A 12322-nucleotide genomic window follows, 5' to 3' on the forward strand; every position below is an offset into this window, starting at 1 on the left:
TGCTTTGATGTCCTTGATATACGGGGTACTCTTTAACTCCTGCACTCACTGCGTCAACCTAGCTATACTTAGGACGTGCCCGGTGCTATTTGTCTGTTCAAAAGCAGCCAGGTGGAGAGGGGAGGAAGGCACTTTGGAGTCAGGCAGATCTGGGTTCAGATCCTGGATTTCTTACTTATAAGCTACATGGCCTGAGAAAGTTTGTCATTTTCTCGGCCTGAGAAAGTTTGTCATTTTCTCAGCTCTAACGTGAGATAGGAATGCCTACTTCATAGGTCTCCGATAAGGACCGTGAGTAATGCAAGCTGTCGTTTACTGGGCCCTTTCCCTATCCAGGTAGGAAATTAGTCATATACCTCCCAGCACCTAACATGTCTAAGGCACTGTATTCCTGCTTATCTTTTTTTTTTTTTAAGATTTATTTATTTATTTAGAGAGAAGTGTATATGTGTGTATGTGTATGTGTATGTGTGTGCGCACACACACATGAATGAGGGGAGGAGCAAAGAGAGAGGGAGAGAGAGAATCTCAAGCAGACTCCATGCTGAGTGTGGAGCCATATACGGGGCTCAAAGTCAGGCCCCTGAGATCATGACCTGAGCTGAAATCGTGAATGGGATGCTTCTAGCTGAGCCACCCCAGCAACCCTGTGTTCCTGCTTGTCTCCTCTCCTTTCAACAGCCCTGCAAAAACTGGCATTGAGATTACAGCTGGTATAAACAGAGTAGGTCAGCTCACCTTCCCTTCTTTTTCCCTGCCTGGCATCTAATTAACAGAGCTCAGCATTAAGCGATAGTGATGTTGTAACTTTCCTGGTGTGGAATACACAAATGTAAGAACCATCACCCTCATACAGAGCTGTGGGCCTCTTTCTGGTCTAAGTGTCCACGGCCACCACCATCCCCCAAATCTAATGGAGATTTACTTTGGCGATAGGAGCCACTCTGTGGCTAGGGCAACAAAGGCCACTGAGGTTAATGCGTTCACATGCAGTTTCTAGTAAGGTTATGCCTCCTCATTGTTGTTCATTCCTTCATTTCTTTGTTCATTCGACCAATATTGAACATCTCACCACATCCCAAGCCCTTGGGAGCACAAGAGAACAAGATAGGCATGGAGCTCACTAGGCCACAATCTGCTGTGCCCCATCTCTAAAGTGGGGGTAACTTACGCAGCACTGCACCAGAGTACTCTTCCAGCCAAGGCTATGGCACACAATGGGAGACTGCCCACGGAGAAGGGCAATATTTTGAGAACACTTGGATGAGTTCAGCCAAAAGCCAACAGCTGTTTTCTCCTGACTCTGGCTACCCTGCCTCCCCTAGCCACTTTTTAGAAGTTCTTATGCCAGTAACTCCTCACAGCCCATCGTATATAGTCGAATCTCCTTAGCACCTTAGCTCAATACACAACCCTTCCTCATCAGACCTCTGCCTGCCTCTCTAGACTTATCCCCTGCTGTTCATGACTAAAAACAAACCCCCTCCACTGCCATACTGACCAGCCTCCGGATCCTTGGATACATCCTGCTCTTGCACACTGAGAGCCTCTGCATAGACAGTTCCTACTATTTGCCTTCTGCTCAACAAGTCTCCACTCATCTCTGAACTTCAGTTGATGTCATCTATTCCGAGGCCTCTTCCTGCCGCCACCCACCCATATCACCCTTGGTCCAAATGAGGGGCCCAACCTCTGCGCTGCATAGATTCCTGTGTCACAGCGCCTACTACACTGTGTTGTGACTGTCCCTAACCTGGACAGCCTGTGGGCTTCCGAGGCAGTCTTGTTTTAGTCACCACTGCATCCCTTTCGAAAGCAGCCTAGCAAATAGTTGATGCATGTATATTTACCAGCTGGCTGTCTGGGTGGCTCCATGGGTGAAGCATGTGTAGGACCACACCCTCTGGGTATGTCTGAGAGCCATTGTGGACTATGGCAACCCAACTGGACTGTGTACAAATGCCCCTGGCGCCACGGCGTCACTTCACGGGACTTTCAGCACACCCATAGCATTTCCTTCCCTGCTCCAGGTTTATTTGCCAAAATCTGCAAGCAGAGGAGAGGAAGGAAGTAGGTGTGCTTGGTCTGATGGTGCTTTTGTAACCTAGGCAATAGAATCACCCATCATAGAATTTTAGAAACCTTCGAGATCATTGTGACAGACAGATGTCTAAAAACTGCGTGTTGTGACCAACTCCACAAATTACCACATCCCTCCATGAGTTCACTCGGTTTTGTATCTACAGTCTTTGGGGCATGGCTTGCTAGTAGTAAGGGGAACCAGACCTGTGTCTTAGACCTGCCTGATGGGGAGTCACTGTTCTCAGGTAAGTGATAAGCTTCGGGGGCTGATGAAGGAGCTTAGCTCTAGTGGGCAACATATACCATGATATGTGGTCTTGGTCCAGACGATCAGATCAGTATGTGATAATGGAGGTGGAGACACAGTATGGTAGTGCTGTGTATGTGGGTGAAGCCCGGTGATGAAGAATCTAACTTGCTGAAATTTGGAAATCCTTATAGGCAGCTGCTTTTAGAGCCCTGGGCTGGGGTTCAGGTAAAGGGCTCGGGCCCTAAGAGGAAACTGAACTCAGAAATAAAGTGGAAACCCTGCTGTGCCAAAGCTAAGTCAGAATTGGAGTAATCACCAAAACAAAAACCAAACCAAATCAAAACACAAAACCTGTCATTCATTAGGTTTATACATTGCATCAGACATTATGCCAAGCCTTTTTTGTATAGATATAGATGATCTCGATTCATTCGCACAGCCTTATTCTCATTTTATGAATGAAGAAACAGAGCCTGAAGACTCTGACAAGAGGCTCGCACAAAGTCATTCAGCTGGTAAATGGCAGAGTGGTATTTGAACTTAGATCTGCCTGAACCCAAGCCACTGTAGACTGTTGCCCCTCGCTTTATCCTCCAATATTCCCTACTCTGCCTCCTTGGTTTAAGGCTCCAGTGGGCCAGTTACAGATTTTTATTGCTGGTTATTTCATTGTCATGATGGAAAAGAGCACTGGCTCTGAGCGGGGCCAGAAAACCAGCAGCGCTGTTGCCATGTGTGGTTTATCATCCAAGACCCTCCTATGGCCACTTCAGCTAATGCATTGCCAAGGCAATGATCCACCTGCTTCCAAGCATCTTTCCTCTATGCCCTAGACCCTGTCCTACCTCTCCCACCACTGGTTGGTACCAGCAGCTCCATTTCTGGGACTGAATGTGGGCTAACAGAGTTTCCATTTTTAGTGAAGTACCAGGGAAAGTCCTGGAAGTGTCCAAGCCTTGGGGTTTTGTTCTTGGCTTCATGGAGTCCTCTGAGAACTGTGTTATCTGCCAGGGAGGCTCAGTCATCCTGGTGAGTCATCGGCCTTGAGGCAGGGCCAGATCCACGCAACATCTGCCTCTGTGTTATCCTCAGAGCATCTCGGGCTGCCATTAGAGCGGGACAGCCTCCAGGAAGCTGGCAAGGAGAACCCAGGATGTCTGGGGGTGAAGTGGAGTTTCAGGAGGAAAGTCCCTCTGCCACTCTGGCTTCCTACACTCCTAAAAACACCCTCCGGGACCTGGGCGGGTGATTTTTCAAATTTATTTTAAAGATCTGGAACCCATGTTCCAAATGAAATTGTCTGCAGTGCCTGACACATAAAATAGAAGGGGCCAGTGTTTAGCCAGAGCTGTTTCTGACTGTTTCATCACAAACTGATTTGGCTGCTCCTTCGATTTGCCAGCTGGCTGTGTGGGGATTTGGTACTGGAGGGGTGGCCTCCACAGCCTTTCTTAGTGGATCTCTAAAACACTTGTCCCTGTTACAGAAGTGCTTGCTCAGCTCTCTGAGAATCCCTCTATGTCATCCATTCTTCCCAGGGGGACTCAGCCTGCCTACGCTCCTCATCCAGAGACAGGCAGGAAGTTCAGGACCTGGCAGGAGAGGCCAGGTGTGTGGGAGAAATGCAGTGGGGCTGCCCCCACTATAGGTATAAAAACATGAAGAAGCAGATTTCCCTTCTGGTCCCCCTCAAGGTGAGGAAGGAAAGGAGGAACTTCTGGGGGCGGCATGGGTACTGAGGGCTGCTGCCGACGTTGTTTGATTTCACATAAATTCTCTCTGAAATCTTATCAAGGTGTTATTATATATCTCCATTTTGCAGCTGAGGAACTGAGTCTTGGGGAGGCAAGCTCATACAGCAAATGCCAGCACAGTTCACATTTGAAATCAGGTCTTTCCATTGCCAGGCTATGCCATGTCCATGTTACTTCTTTGTCTGTTGGCCTTTCTTTCTTCCTTCCTTTCTTCCTTCCTTCCTTCCTTCCTTCCTTCCTTCCTTCCTTCCTTCCTTTCTTTCTTTCCTTCTTTCTTTCTCTTTCTTTCTTTCTTTCTTTCTTTCTTTCTTTCTTTCTTTCTTTCTTTCTTTCCTTCCTTTCTCTCTTTCTTTCTTTCTTTCTTTCTTTCTTTCTTTCTTTCTTTCTTTCTTTCTTTCTAGATTTATTTATTTATTTGAGAGAGAGAGAGAGAGAGACAGTGGAGAGAGGGGCAGAGAGAGAATCTTTAAGCAGATTCCCTGCAGAGCGTGGAGCCGGATCCAGGGGTTGATCCCACAACCCTGAGATCATAACCTGAGCCGAAACCAAGAGTTGATCGCCTAACCGGCTGAGCCACCCAGGCTCTCCTGTCTGTTGGTAAGACATTCTGGGCATCTCCACCTTTTCAGTGAGGCTTGATTCTTTTTTGCCCATTCCTTTTGCATGTGGTATGGTAAAAAGACTAACACAATAGAATCTGTTATCCTCAATCCTCTCTATTGGCATTTGTTTTAATAAATTCCATAAATGTCTTTTTATTTTACATTTTACAGAGGAGCTCATGGTGTAGGGAGGAGTGGAGACTCACCAAAGACTAGCAGTAAAACGAGGGCTGGCACCCTGGTCTCTGCTGCTCCTTCCAGCACCTATGCTATGTTGACTGCTAGAACCATATCTTCTTGGAAAAATCATTCCAATGTGAAAGAAGAGAGGCCCCGTGCAGCCCAAAAGGATTATTTGCAGTCTCTGAAAGAAGAGGGTTCCGTTCGGGTCTCAGTCCAGGAACTCAGGTGGAAAATTCTAGGTGGGGCAGGTTTTGCATCTCAGCAGAGACTCATATGCATCCAACAAATTTCTTTTTTAATGGTTTGGTCACAGACTTCAATTGCAGCAAAGATGGTTTTTTTCTCCCCTTAATCTTAACACAGGATATTTTGTCTGATTTCACTCTATAGAAACTGAGTTCGAGTTGGAAGTATACGATTTCCCCCCACAGGGACCTTTTTCTGCGTGTATTTTTGGAATGGTTCTTTATTCTGATTCATGTCCACATACACCTTCCAGTAGCTTCTTGGCTCAGCCTGAGTTTATTTCCTTTGATATGATGTTGAGTGAAGAATCTTTTAAATCTTCATCTCTGTTCCATACTTAGTAATAGGAATCCTGGAGGGGCGGATGGATACAATTTGTTTATGTATTTCCTGAAACACTTCCATCTTGTTAGTAGTGCCTAGTGCATTGGTATTTGTGTTTTTTTTAGAGAACGTAGTTAACATTTTTACCAAAATGAATCCTTGACTTCCTGTAGACTCAGTATCGTATCATCTCTTGGCTTGTGTTGTTTTTGCTAAGGATAATGACTTTTTCTCAGGTGCAAGATAGTTAACTACTCTTTCCATGCAACCCATATGTTTTTTTCTTCTGGAAGGTATAAAACAGTTAAAACTCTTAAAACACTGAAAACAGTTGTCTGAGGTTTGGATTCTCATTTAAGGGAACTAAAGCAACTATGTTTTCTTCTTCTGTCTCATTGAGAATTATAAAGAAGTTGGCTTGTGCTTAAAATATATATGTATTTATACACATACACGTATATTAAAGATATACACATGTATTAAACTCTAGGAGGAGGGAAGATGTCCTTCGGGCCCTGGAGTTCTGCTCTGGAGCTAATGCTGTGACCAATTAAGTGCAAACTTCCTTCTGATGAAAGCTTATGGGTGGGCATACCTACATTTGTCCTTGGTTGGCCTATCCTAAGAGGATGCAGATAAGAGACTGGATAACAGAAGAGAGTCCTGCTGTGCTCAGGCAGCCTCAGCCCCAGTGTTCCCTCCTAAATCAGTCCTGCCCACGCTCCCTAGGGAGCAGGGGGGAGGAAGGGCAGGCATTGCTTCTCTGCTGCTCTGCTGTGAACTAGCAGAGGGCCTCCAGGAGACAGAAGGCTACCTGCCGAGAAGATGAGCAGAGGGCAATGCCAGGGAGGAGAGGAAGGCAGAGAGAGGGCTCAACCCCTTTCTTTATGTCTTTCATGCTTGAAATCGGTGTCCTTCCAGGGGCCGGGGTTGGGAAGGATGTGCACAAATCCCAGCGGCCTCTGGCTATCATTCAAACTTGTTATAGAATAAAGGGAATTGATAACACACTTTAGCTGTAAATAAGTCTCCCTGTGTGGCATTAGGCCCTAGCCCGTTTCTTGGAGGAAGAAGCTATACCTGTATGAGACACTCATCTCCTCCTCTTCTCCAATGACCAAGGAGTTGTATAGCCCCTGGGGACCCCAGAGTCAGAGCAGCCTATAAAGGCTGGCTGGAGACAGCCACGGGGGCCCACTCTCTGGCCTTCCCCCCCAAGTAGAGCCTGTGGCCAAGGCGAGCCCTGGCACCTGTGCAGCAGAGTTGGCCAGAGGATGATGGCATTCCCAGAGTGCAGCAGGCATAGCCTGGCCACGATGCAGCCCCCGCCCACTCAGCAGGGTACTAGTGATGGGCCTTGTGCTCAGAGCACTATTCTAGCCACCCCAAAAGCATCTGCTCTTGGTTCAAGAGATGGAGCTAAGAATTCCTTTGATCCTAGAGTTAGAGCCAATGTTACTATATGATCATACTTCATTCACCAAGGAGTGAGGCTGGAGCTTTCCAGATAACTGAAGTAGGATCCTTCCAAAGTCTACATTTTGTTCAAAATTGTCCTGTTTTCTACTAGTAGATAGGACATTTTCTCTGTGTTTTTTGCCCACTCTCTTGCCCTACTAAAAAGAAAATAGTCACACCCCAGTTTATGATTGGAGTTGGACCAACACTTCATTTAGAAATGTATTGCCTTTAATCTGGAAGCTGTAGTATGATAGTAACTTGTTTAAACAATTCCTATATGCATTTGAATATGCCTAAAAAATTCTCTCCCAGGACACACAGGAAGCTGTGGATGGTATTTCAGTCTGGGGATGGAGACTGGGATAGGAAAGAGGAATTCATTTTTTTAGTTTATACTCACCTGTACTAAATTTTTCCTTTACCTTGAACATATATTATTTGTCTATATAATAACAATTGATTTATATATATGAACGTACATACAAATGAATATTAAAGCTAGGGGATGGTTTTCCAGGCTAGCTCCCCACACCTATTCAACTCATGATGTAGCAAGCAATAGTAAGAGTGGACATTAGATCTTAGCCCCTTGTGTAATCTGTTTCAATAGAAAACCTGAGTCCCAGAAATAGTTCACCTTGAGCCCCAGAAATATTTCCTCCTTGCCACTTTTTCCCCACGTGTCCCACTCTCTAATAAATGTTGCCCCAGAAATAGGAGGAAGAACTCCTCCTTCTTGTCTGCAGATGCCATGGTGCAGGAAGATTGCTCTCTTCTAGGACAGTCAAAAGAGGGGACTCCGGCATGGTCAGGCCCTCTATGTTGGAGAGAAAGGCACATTCATAAGCATCCACCACTGTGTCAGGCACAGTGTGTGCTCTGTCTCAGATTTTACTGTCAGGCTTCTGACAATCCAGTGAAATAAGTTAGGACTCCAAAGTTCTGGGATGTTTACTAACATCTCTGAGAATGCCTTCTAAAAATCGACAGAGCTGAGCCTCCAACTATAAGCTTGTGCACTGTCCTTTACAAATCAGTGACCTTCCAGCAGAACCATTTCTTTATAAGAGAACTATGAAAGTCAAGCATACATAAGTACTTAGGACACTACCTGAGGTTCAGAAAGATCCTCTGTCATCTTTTTAAATCTCTTATTAGATGTGAAGTGACGGGAGGGCAGGAATATGCTCTGGTCACCTTTGCATCTGCAGTGCTTAGCCCAGTCCTGGAAGCACGGTAAAACCCATATATGTTTGAATAAGACGAAATATTGTTTGCTCTGCTCTACTTCCTAAGATAGGAAATTGGAATCATATATATTTAATTTTTTTTCAATGGCAAATATCAAAACAAGAAAAATATTTTCTCACTAATCTTCAGGTGATTAGGAAATTCGGATGTAAGGAAATTTCTTGGCTTATAAGACATCCATTTATAGGAACAAATTGAAGGGGATAGATACCATTGTGAGGTAGAACAGTTTGGCAGGCTCCAGAACCTAATTGCCAAGTAGAACATTTCTTTTGCTTTTCCCCTGGGGAAGCCTTCTCCCAGTTCCATCTAACCCACCTTCAAGCCAACTCTTAGAACACAACTAAAAGTAAGGACAATGTGGCCTTGCCCTTAATTTGAAGCATACTCTGTGGTTAGGGACTCCTTTCAGCAACTCAAAGTTGTTAAAGGAAAGAAAAGAGCCATTTCCTCAGCTGTAAAGGAGTTTGCCATCCAATGATAACTAATATATTACCTAATTTTCACAATGTGACAGTGTCTTTCCTGGGGGCTCTAAGCGCACTAGTTTATTGCACTCTGACCACATAACCTTATGCATTAGGTGTGATTATTATTTCCATTTTTAGAGGAACTAAAGCTTGCAGAAATTAAATTACTAATTAGTAGCAGAGCTGATGTCAGAACCAAGGTCTAGCTGACCCCAAACAAAGCCCTCCGTAGATCATCTCTCTTAGAATGCAAAGACTAATTGCTTCTCAGTAAGGTGGGGAAACAGAGGAGACTAATCTTGCAGATGGTAACCTGAGTCCATTCACACATAGGATCAGTGGATCAAAAGTTGCTATTGGGACAAAGAACTGACATTGGGATTCACAATGGCAAAGGCAGTCTTGACCATGGCAAGAACTACTTTGGAAGAGCAGTGAACTAAAAGCTTGTTTGCCTTTAAGAGCATAAATAAGGCGGGGGGGGGGGGGGGACACAGTGAGTGTAGATGATTCTTTTGATGATTTTTGTTATAGAGAGTAGCTGAGAATTGGGAGCTGTAGTTGGGGAGGGAGGCGACATTCATCAAGGAAGAGTGAACATAATAGGATGTCTGTATACTGATGGGAATGACCTAGGACAGAGAAAAACAGTAATTTAGGTAGGAAGGGGGAAAGCCACATGAGAGGGGACAGGATCTCCACAATGGAGGAAGTGGCCTTAGATAGAGTAGAGATGGTTCACGCATAGTAACAGGAGAGGAGAAGGAGAAGTAGTGTAGGCAAATGGAGAGGGACTGCTGAGCTGTACATAGGTCCACTTGAGGTCAGCGATCATGAACTGAAAATAAAGCATGATGCTATGCTTCTCCAATCATGTTTAGCCAGGTGCTGACAGATAGAAAGTGGAGAATCAGATTTTATCAGGGTTGGGGTTTTTCCAGGTAATTAGTATGGAGAGAAGAGGTGGGGGGAGATGAATCTGAAGATGTAAGTAGTGCGGAGAGAGGGGGATGGTAAAAGAGAAAAGAAATAATGAACCCAGAAACTAAGGTGGGTAAAGGAGGAAGAGGGGTCATGAGGGGAATAAGGGACAGAGAAAAGGTCATGGGATAAGCAAATCATAGGTGCTGCTAGGGTCAAAGGGACATTGGAGTAAGATAACAGAGTGGACTGGAAAGGTAGGAAGTGGTGGGTGGAGAGTAAAATGCTTCATGTTGAGATTATGGATGGTGTCACTAGGAGAGCAGAGAGCTGGGATAGCTGCAAGAGGTCAAGGAAAGGAGATAGTGTTGAAGAGGTGAGAGACCAGAGTATGAGAAGAATCCCCTTTGTAGATTCAGAAATAAGAAATATCACAAGAATGGGGATCCCTGGGTGGCTAAGCGGTTTGGCGCCTGCCTTCAGCCCCAGGGAGTGATCCTGGAGTTCTGGGATGGAGTCCCACGTTGGGCTCCCTGCATGGAGCCTGCTTCTCCTCTGTCTGTGTCTCTGCCTCTCTCTCTCTGTGTCTCTCATGAGTAAATAAATAAAATCCTTAAAAAAAAAAAAAAAAGAAATATCATAAGAATGGAACTGGGGAAAGTGACAGTGATCCAACTGTTACATATCTTCAAGGAATGAGGTGGAATAACCCGAGTCTAGAGATGGCTGCAGTAAGTAGAGGGGGTGGGTAACATGGTCTGTTATATCCAGGGAGAGTCAGGTTACTTTTTCAGAGTAAGAAATTCAAAGAAACAGGGAAAAGGCTGAGGATATGGGGGATTGAGTTGGTGATGAACCATGAATTCCTGAGGGCAAATGGGAAGATTCTAGAGGTGAGAGGAGATGGAGTGACACCTGCAAACAGTCACCCAAGCACATTCACGTCTTGGATTTGGGAGCTCTAAATGTCAGGAGTGGGGAAAAAAGAAGAGCACAGAGAGATAGGCTAGGCATCTCAGGGCTGAAGCCGTGCCCTGCTTCCCTGGCATTCCTCCAGGAGCAACGGCTGGCCATGGTGGCTTCTTTCTGTCCTCCCAGGTAATTTGCAAACCGGAAGCTGACAGTGGAAAACCCAAAGATGGTTAAGTGTTTAGAGAACTGGAGTGCACTGGCACAGATCCCAGGCTGTCAGGCTGCTGCAGCTGGTGATCTGGTCGCTCTGAGACTATGGACGGCTCCTTGGAGGTTGCCCGGACTGTTGACTCCCAGGGTCAGTCTCCAAGGACAAGCATGGAGAAGGGACAACCATTTCCCAAGTTTACTCCTTCCTTCTTCCCTTAACTCTCCCTGGCATCAGAGCACGCTTGCTTGCTCTCTGGAGCACATCCCTAAATCCCAGAGCCATCCCAGGCAGAGCAGTCAGTCAGCCCTGGGGGGAAAATGCAAAATGCATCTGCCCAAGTGTTGAGGCCAGGGACCCAGAGAAGGAACTTCCCCAATCTAACAGGAATTACTTCAGGACCTGCAACGTGGACTCTCAGACTGTAACTTCTAGATCTGCATCCCGTATTTGGGACCACTCCACTCTGCATGTGGTAGTAGAGGCACTGCTCTGCTTCCCTCAGACCGTGCAGACACACCGACACAATCACAGCGCCCTGCGGTCCTGTCCCTGCGTCATTTAACTTCAGAGGCTCAGTAGCCCTACCTGTGAAGTGGAGACCCGGTACCTCCACTGTTTGAACCAGGTGGTCTCTGGAGGGGAGGAAATACTGCCTGGACTGCGGCTGGAATTCAGGTTCGACCTGAAGGAAGGGGTTGGGGCGCCAGAAGCTCCTTCTCCGCTGGGAGCAAGACAGATCCGAGCTCTGAAAAGCCTGCATTTCCTCGGAGAAGCCCGGAGCAAAGGACTCCCCGAGCGGGGCAGGGCAGACCTTAGCACAAGGCCGCAGGAATCCTTTGGGAACTGGTTCGGCTCCGGCTTTCAATAAACGGTCGGCGGGGGCGGGAGCGGGGACGCGGGACGGGGGAGGCCCCCCCCCCCCGGGACTGGGAGGCCGCGCGCGCCGCTGCGGGAGAGCGGGCCGCGGTCGCCTAGCAACGGGCGGCGGGGATGCGCGCGGGGAGCTCGGCGCCGCCCCTGCCGCGCCCGCCGGCTCCGGCCCCGGCCCCGGCTCCGGCCCCCGCTCCCGCCCGGCCCCGGCCCCGGCCCCGCAGCCAAACTTCGCGGGTTGGGGGCGCCGGGGCGTCGACGCGAGGCCGGGCGGACGCCGCCATGCGGTCCGCGGGCTGAGGGCGGACGATGAGGTCGCGCCCGCGGAAAGTTGGCGCGCACCTGCCGGGCGGGGACGCGTGGACCCCGGTCCCAGGTCGCCGCGCCCGCTTCCGCGGCCGTTTCTTCCCGCCCTGGACCGGGGTCCCGACGCCCGCCCGGCCCCGGGTTCACGAACTCCGACCTCCGGGAGGGAGAAACCCGCGCTCTCCCCGGGGGCTTGCGCGGTAGCAGACGCCTGATCGCCTGATCGATTTGCCCCGAACCACTGCGACCCCGGTTTTGTTTTCTGCTTCTCTCCTTTCTTCCTGCAGACAGTGAGTTCGTGGAAGCCTCTCCCGCGCCCCACAGCCCGGAGGAGTTAGGTGAGTCCAGCCCCGTCGCCTCCGCCGAGTGCGCCCGGGAACCGCGGGGTTGGGGGCGCCGGGACGCGGTCAGCCGGAGGGCCGGGCCGGGCCGGGCCGGGGGGAGGCGGGGGGGGGCGAGGGGCACCCCCGGGTTACGTT

The 12322-nt window shown here is 48.1% G+C and overlaps 1 protein-coding gene and 1 long non-coding RNA gene across 11 annotated transcripts in view; one reads left to right on the forward strand and one right to left on the reverse strand.

Annotated features, from left to right (window-relative positions):
* The window catches only part of AMOTL1 (angiomotin like 1), a 170569-nt gene that overhangs the window by 43597 nt on the left and 114650 nt on the right, over window positions 1-12322 (forward strand). For 5 of the 10 annotated variants that reach the window (XM_072795043.1, XM_072795052.1, XM_072795044.1 and 2 more), the window contains one exon: window positions 12131-12181. The exons of 1 other annotated variant lie outside the window; for it this stretch is intronic. In XM_072795043.1, coding sequence (XP_072651144.1) covers window positions 12131-12181 — 51 coding nt within the window. Of the gene's footprint in view, window positions 1-2142; window positions 2328-11831; window positions 11914-12130; window positions 12182-12322 lie in introns of those variants that run through there. 4 more of the 10 variants (XM_072795042.1, XM_072795053.1, XM_072795047.1 and 1 more) reach the window with 3 other exon arrangements.
* LOC140615182 (uncharacterized) lies at window positions 8959-11576 on the reverse strand. Its single transcript, XR_012015922.1, has 2 exons — window positions 11253-11576; window positions 8959-10156 (listed from the first exon to the last, which is right to left on the reverse strand). It is a non-coding gene; the product is annotated as an uncharacterized lncRNA (long non-coding RNA).

Source organism: Canis lupus, chromosome 23 (genome assembly GCF_048164855.1).
Source record: "Canis lupus baileyi chromosome 23, mCanLup2.hap1, whole genome shotgun sequence".
In the NCBI taxonomy this organism is placed as follows: Eukaryota; Metazoa; Chordata; class Mammalia; order Carnivora; family Canidae; genus Canis; species Canis lupus.